General features: G+C 53.8%; 2 protein-coding genes across 2 annotated transcripts; one reads left to right on the forward strand and one right to left on the reverse strand.

The window, feature by feature from the left end:
• Window positions 1-39: 39 nt before the first annotated feature.
• BDP55DRAFT_692717 (uncharacterized protein) lies at window positions 40-693 on the reverse strand (the record flags this gene model as incomplete). Its single annotated transcript, XM_060577148.1, has 1 exon — window positions 40-693. One exon carries the CDS (start codon window positions 691-693, stop codon window positions 40-42), a length of 654 nt encoding a protein of 217 aa, XP_060431376.1.
• Window positions 694-990: 297 nt separating this feature from the next.
• On the forward strand, window positions 991-1,880 carry BDP55DRAFT_83581 (uncharacterized protein). Its single transcript, XM_060581253.1, has one exon. It carries the CDS (start codon window positions 1,289-1,291, stop codon window positions 1,763-1,765), a length of 477 nt encoding a protein of 158 aa, XP_060431377.1. The 5' UTR covers window positions 991-1,288; the 3' UTR covers window positions 1,766-1,880.
• The last annotated feature ends 5,357 nt before the right edge of the window (window positions 1,881-7,237 follow it).

The following is a 7,237-nucleotide window of genomic DNA, read 5'->3' on the forward strand; positions in this document are numbered from 1 at the left end:
GTTATGTTGAGGTGGATTCGTTTGTTTTGGTCCAGATGCTCATTCCACCTTCCTCCTCTTTCCCTTTGGCGCGGGGTTCATCCTCGGCGTGTAAGTTACTGTCCGCGTGACCACCTCGCGGATGTGACGCACGCTGGTCCTCGAGGGCTTCTTTGAATCATTCAACCTCTTGGCCTTGAGTGCTGCGTCCCAATCGAATACTGAGTGGACCGATCTGGCGCTGAATGGTGACCTCGCGCTCATTGGCGAGTCCAGGTGCGATACTGCCGGAGAAGGCGGAATCTTGAGGCTTGGGAAAGAATTCGCACCGGTGGGAGGTGCTGACATTGGCAGATGTGTGAAGGGGCTTGGCGGGATGGCCGGCGCCGTAGCCGGAGCCTTATGCTCGTGCTCACACTTGCAAGAGATATCGGTCTGCTCGCTGGTGGCGGTGGAAGGCAATGAGTCGGGCGTGGACTCGGGAGTAGTCTCGCCAGAAGTTGATGGCTTGAAAGCGGCTGGTGAGTTGAGGGACATGGCCTTGAGGAAATCCGTGTAGGCCGTTGGCGGGCTAATGGGTGTCTTGATGGGAAGGTCTTTGCATGACATGGGCCTGGCAGAGAGCGGAGTCGAAGCCGAGAACATATTCTCCGAGGGGAAAGTGCTGGTGACGGGCGTGGCCAGCTGGGCCAACTTGGGTCTGTTGACGGGCATGATGACTTGAGGCGGAATAATAGGCGGGAGAGAAGAGTGAGGTAGTAGCGAGTGTGTGAACGGGGAGAGATGCCCAGTCAACCAAATGACTCTGACGTGGTGAGAGAGGAGGAACTCAGACTGCCTACGAGCTGCAGAGACAAGTCGCCTGGGGGGAGAAGGGAGAGAGAGGATCGGTAGTTGCGAGGGTGGGTGGACGTTATATTATTTCGAAGAGAACGCGGTGGGCGCTTGTGTATGTATGCGGTCGTAGTGTAAATGAGCCGGAAAGAGGACTGCAGTGCGAGGTCAAGCTCTGACGGCGGCAAGGAGAATGGAAGGTTTTAGGAAGCTGATGTGCTCCCGGAAGTCTGGTCTGGGGTTGCTGGGGGCTTGAACAGGTGGGCAATAACAAGCCAGTGCTATTCGCCAGGAATGGGTTTCGAGTTTGGGCGGGAAGACAAGCAGGCAGACAAAATGTCAGTCTTCCAGGTCGGCAGGCTGGACAAGGGAGGGGCAGAGTTGTGAGAGAGGGGTGAGAAGGGGGCGTCTGGTGACGAGATGCCGCGGACGAGGGGGAGGGGTGGATGGTTTGAAGAGAAACAAACAACAGAGGATGGAAAGCCTGCACCAAAAGGCTGCGGTAGCGCGTGAAGGATTCTGTGAGGTGAAGAGGAGTCGTGATGTGTTGGTGACAGCGGATACGGGTGGTCCAACGAGAGGAAAGCAGTGGCGCGCGGCGGGAGTGTCAAAGAGAGCGGTAGACACGAACAAGAGCGTGAGAGCGTGGTGGTGGTGGTGGGGAGGACGGGACAGCAACAGAGAGGAGCGGACGCGGGAGTCAAGAGAGAGTGAGGTGACCGGGGTATATCTAAAGCGGCAGGGAAGCAGCGGGCGGATGAGCTGGGATTGGTCGTGGAGCTTCAACAGACGACGGTTTGATTCGTTGCGCGGGCGCGTGTGGTGTATGGTGTTCACTGCCTTAGTGCGTGCTGAGCCTGCTGCAGGAGACAGCGAAACAGAGAGACTGGACAGAGACGGAGAACGGGGCCTGCCAGGGCAGAGAAAGAGCCAAAGCGGACAAGGGGGTTGATGAACTGCTGCCGCAGCAATTAATTTGCCTCTATTGGCGTCCTTGTTTGGACGAACCGGCTCGTTGCACGCCAAAAGAAAGCGGGCAAATTTTTGTTCTGGTTGTGACTGGCACAGCGGTTGGCTTTCGTACCGTGCTTTGCTGCGGTGCCCGAAGCTGTCGTTGGCTGTGATGGAATAAGGTAGACTGGCTTTTTTGTTCCGGTTGTTTGCGTCTTAAGGCGACAAGCCAATGGGAGTGGCTTGGATTGAGGAAGCGGTTGGCGTTCGGCGGATGGCTGGGATCACCGTTTATCCCGTCGCGCGATCGTGGATACCTCGTGGCCTCTCGCCCGGTAAATGTGATGAATGTGTGATTATTGGACGAGTCTTGGTCCAAGGTATTAGTCGGGTGCCGGGTAGCAAAGTCAGCTAAGGCAGGCTCAGGTAGTGGCGTAGCGCAATGACGATGTTGCTTTGTACGGATGTCTCGTGGATTAGGATTGGCTGGCTAGCACAAGTTACTGGCACCTGTAAGTCGTAGTCGTCCAGTGAGTAGTAAGTAATACGGAGTAGGTATCAAGCGTCGTCCCAAAAGCGGAGGCTACAAAGACTCGCAGCAGTGGGTGGAGGTGATGCACCGTGTAAGTGGAGAGGGGATGCAAAGCTACCTCAGGCGGTTGGATGGTAGGAGAGGCGACAGAGACAGAAAGCCGCAGAGAAGCAAAGAGAAGCGATGCGATCGTAGAGCCCAAGTAATTCAAATGCGAAGCTACCTGAGCTAGCAAGAGTCAAGAAGGCAGTGTGCGATGGCCCGGCGTGGAGAGGCCTCGATTTCTGGTCTGAAAGGCTGACAGAGAGTCTTGATTGGGTCTTGGAGGAGGCTCGCGGTGAGGTGTTGTGCAGTTGCGGGCTGTCCGTCGCTGGGTCTAACGGGGCTGCTTATGGGCGCTAGCAAAGAAGCACTGTAGCCAGTCAAAGACGTGGAATGGCAGTGGGAAAACAAGAGTCGGCCGGGGCAGCCGTCCGGAGGGTGTTCCGCGGTTGAGCTGGCTATTCTTAGTGCTGTGTGTCTACGAGTGGTGATTGGACGCTGGCCGAGGGCGCTTTCTCACCTGTAAATCCCCACGTCGTCCACCAGATCTTGCAGATGAGTCTTGTACCGGGAAGATGTGTCGAGAACCGGTCCCGATGGTGATGTGTGGCAAGGCGGAGCAGCAAGCTCGTTGGATGGACCGAAAGATTCGAAGCTAACAAAGACGGGACACAAGAAAAGACGTCTCGGTCCGATGACGAGAAAGCCGGGGGGCTTGCAAGAGGAAGCAAGAGGCAAAGATGAGAAAGAGACTTCGTCAAGCGTCGTCAGACCTCGTGATGACAGTGGGGCCGAGAGAAGACGCCGGAGATGATTGATGCCGCAATGAGTACGGGCGGGAGTGCCAGCTGAACAGGGGAGGCAGGATGCAAGTGGATTGAAGCACCTGATGATCTGAGATGAGTGTGGTGGTGGATTGGAGTTCCGAAAAAGAGTCAAGGTGTAGAAGATGCCCTGGAGCAGGAGCCTCGGTGTGGGAGGCAAGAGGTGGAGAGAGGGAGAGAGAGAGAGAGAGAGAGAAAGAAAGAGGATTTTGCAGGAAGGAAGGAAGGGCGTGGGTCGAGTGTGAATGCGATTGCCTTGTTGGTTCTGGTGTCGGTGTCGATGTTGGTGCTGGGAGGAAGGAAAGCGCTTGGCTCTCGACTTCTTGATTTGGAAGGGGCGGTTCGAGTGATTAGGAGGGAAGGAGCTGAATGATCACGAGCTTGACTCTTCTTCTTCTTCTTCTTTTTTCTAGCATCATTGCCGGATCGAGCCATCGTTTTATCAGTCAATTCATCCATCAATTTTTTGTCTGCTCTGCCTCGCGATTCTTTACCAAGCGCCTGTCTCCATTCGCGACCTGTTTGACATCGCCTTAGTCGCCCAGATTCACAAGAAACAAAAACAAAAAATCAAGAATTCGTTTTTCGAAATTTATTTCGTGCTTCACTCCGCGCGCGGCACCGGTCAGCGTCTCGACTCTCGACACTCCCTCGATCGATTTGAGCCTATCTTTCCATCTCTTCTCAAGCGCTCTCCGTCAATGGACCACCAGACGTCCTATTTCCAGCCACCTGGCCCGGCAACCAGAGTCTCGCCAGATGCCAGAGCGCGCGCCATATGATGCACCTCGGCCATTGGACCTAGCTGCCAACACGTCGTTGGCCGTCAGCGACTCAGAGAATTGCATACCCATGCGCACAATCTGCCCCCAAGCAGGGCATCAGCTATGAGGAGCGGGTACGTGGCCGGCCATCTCTTCTGCCTGCCTCCGATACACTTGGGGGGCTCTGCTCCGGCCCCAGTCCGTACCCGGCTCTAATACAGCGCGCGCCTCCAGCCAGTATGACGTTGGGCCGCGGCCCGGTCGTCGACCCTCACCACCACCGACTCCGTGTCAAGACATCATGGGCCGGGACACCTCCCACAGCCTCTCAGAGCCCATTTCGTCTGCAATCCTGCTTGCCGACCATTTTGGCCCAATTCACCATCTGCCGACTCTGAACTCCTTGTTTGTGGATGGTCTAGAATCATAACTTCTGGTGATAAGCGCCAACCCCGGGCTTGTTCTATTCGCTGGTTCAAAGGAGATCGAATCCTTCGCGCCTGTTTCCTGCAAGCTCCCTGGCATCTCATTTGCCAGATCCACGCCAGCTCGCGCGCCGCAAACTCGTGGAGTCGCCTCTCTATCTCGCTGCCCATGCTCAGCATGCAGCCACACAATCTCGTCAACTGCTGCCATGAGGCGCATCCAAATCGTGTTGGTCCACGCAAGCGGCGTGTGATGTTAGTGTGTCTATGGCGTCTTGTGAATCCTTCTGTTGGACGTCGATGATAAACGCGACGTGGAGGATTCAAAGAGGTCGAATTTTGATCTTGAAGGACCAATTACTAGCTGAGCTGTCGCTCCTATGTACCATAGGTCGTCCACCTCATGGCCTTCGACTTGAAGGATCGCGCTTAATATGCCATGCAATCGATCGAAAGAGACTGCTCACTTGCCTCGCAAGACTGTGCAGACGCCCCTTGGGGATGGCGTTCATGCTCTGCTCTTGCCACGCCCTCGGCGTTGCTAGTAACTCGTCGATTTGCCGCGTGATACTCCAGCGCTGAAGATTTCAAACAGTAGAGGCGTTGCTTAAACCAAGTTTTCCCGAATCCTTCAAAAGCCGATGACTCCTCCGATGTCCACAAAGTCAGGTTGATCAAGGTACGTCCTCGCGAACTGGTCAGTATAGGTTGCTACCTACCAGGTCGCGACGCTCATCAAACAGATCAGAGCAGCATCTGCACCTCAGATGCAATGATAGGCACTACGGGACTGGCTGACCTCGTCTCTCAAGGGTACACGATGCCATCGTGAGCCGCCGACCTGTTTTACCGGCCGCGGCCATTCATATCCGAGCGGCATAGCCTTCAGCGTACTTGTTACCCTTCTGCGGAGGGGCATCCGCTGCCCATCGAGGAAGTCAAACCTGAAGAACAAAAAACGAGTTCACACCGGTGGCTATATCTCTTGGTACATTCGCTGGGAATTGAACCCGAACTCGGAGCCTGTCGTCGAGTAGGCTTTGGGCGTAATTGGTAGTTGACCATGAACCACTCCACCACCTGGCCAGTTTGTCCTGATCCCCCGACGTAGAGGGGCGCCTGCTCGTGACAGAAATCGGATTGAGGGGGAGCATATACCTTTGTCCCGTCGTATATTCTAAATGAGTGTTCTGTGCTTCTTTTCTAGCGTCAAAGGAGGTCGTCCACCGAGAAGGGGCAACGTGGTGCACACACACAAGCGGCCTCGCATCAGTCTAAGTTGACCTTCATCGCTTCTTAAACTACAACGGTGCGACTAAACCATTTCATATTCACTCCTGAGGTTGCCATCAAGGTGATCGCGTTGTCTATGTGCGAGATATGATGGATTCAACCGTCTGATCATGCGCCAGCTCCTACTTGCCTAGGCTTCTGACCTCTTTCCCTCTGGTTCAGAAGACATATTTTCCTTGCTGACTCTCGTAAATGGTGACATAGATGTGTAAATACCATTGTTTCATGGTTAACGTTCTCAATGATGTATAGGCGCAATCCGTCTCCTCCAACTTGTCTTGGAGCAAAGGGTCAGCGCAAGTGTTTGGGGCTCAGGATTCAGTCCATCTGGCAAGAGCATAGAGAAGGTGTCGGTCCCATAAGATGAGTCTACTCTCTCCCTGCCTTTTATCTGTGTCCTCTTGTGGTAGTTACATATCAGAACACGCTACGAAGTGTACCCAGAGCCAAGCTTTACAGACTAGATCAGTACAGGTATGGTGAAGACTGAAGACTTCCCCGATGGCTTCGTCCTGGAGGACAGATGGGATTGAGCTAGCCTTAGCGTGGAAATTTGCAGAGGATTTTATGCCTTGATTTGAGAGTAACTTCCGTTCCCAGCTATGCCTTCTTATAGGAATGCGAAACTTGACAATTGGTGATTGGCAAACTACCTCTGCCAGACTATCAGAGAGATGACCGTATCCGACGTGATTAACTTGGCGAATGACAGACTCTCAGTTTGGAACACGGTTGGGCACCCAAAGGGCCAGTCCGGCACTCTCTGGTTGCGAAACCCAGATTCGCGTCAAGTTCTCGCGATACATCAGCCTCGCCAGACGCCGTCATGTTTGGGTTATTACACTTGGAAACTGCCTCTGGATTCCTGATATCTGATCATGACTTGTAAGCTCCGTTCAATAAGCTGATTTTCACAGCTACTTCTACAACGCTACGATATTTTACATAGAGATTGATTGAAAAAGGGGATATCCATGCCGTACATGCGTACTTTTCAATCCCCTTCATCATAATCGTCACATCTCCTTTCCGGCTAACGTAGTTTCACTTACACCACTTCAAAACCATGAGTGTCCTCCAAAATATCCCCGCCAATGAAGTCCCAGCAGCCTACAAAACCAACACCAAGAAGGTCGTCCTCCCAGCCAAAGGCCGAGCCCAAACCTTCGCCTCCGGCATCGTATTCCAACGCGTCCCCTTCACCAACGGTCTTCTCTCCAACCTTCAACGCTGATTCGGTCTCCCACCCGCCATAGAACGAGGCCGTACACCATAATCAACTACTTCGGCATTCTCCCGCCCAATCCCACCTCTCCCTCCAATACTATCCTCGTCAACATCTCGAAGCGCCCCATCCCTTGTATCGCGCCCAGCAAGTTGAACAGCCTGCAAAACCAGCAACAACAACAATAACAACAACAGTAGTCTACCGTCCCGGTCTCCTCCGTAGAGACCCATCTCCCAGAAGATCAAGACTATCGCCCCCCAACGAACAGCAGATCACAGCTCTCCTCAAAATCCCGTTCCAGATCAAGCACATCCGATAGCGTACCCCAACACGACAGCACAAACATCTCCTTTGACAAGAACTAT

Source organism: Colletotrichum godetiae, assembly GCF_030913485.1.
Source record: "Colletotrichum godetiae strain CBS 193.32 chromosome Unknown BDP55scaffold_14, whole genome shotgun sequence".
NCBI classification, from domain to species: domain Eukaryota; kingdom Fungi; phylum Ascomycota; class Sordariomycetes; order Glomerellales; family Glomerellaceae; genus Colletotrichum; species Colletotrichum godetiae.

Excerpts from the sequence above, each read along its gene's own strand:
- BDP55DRAFT_83581 (XM_060581253.1), top strand. The coding sequence starts at position 1,289 with ATGGAAAGCCTGCACCAAAAGGCTGCGGTAGCGCGTGAAGGATTCTGT.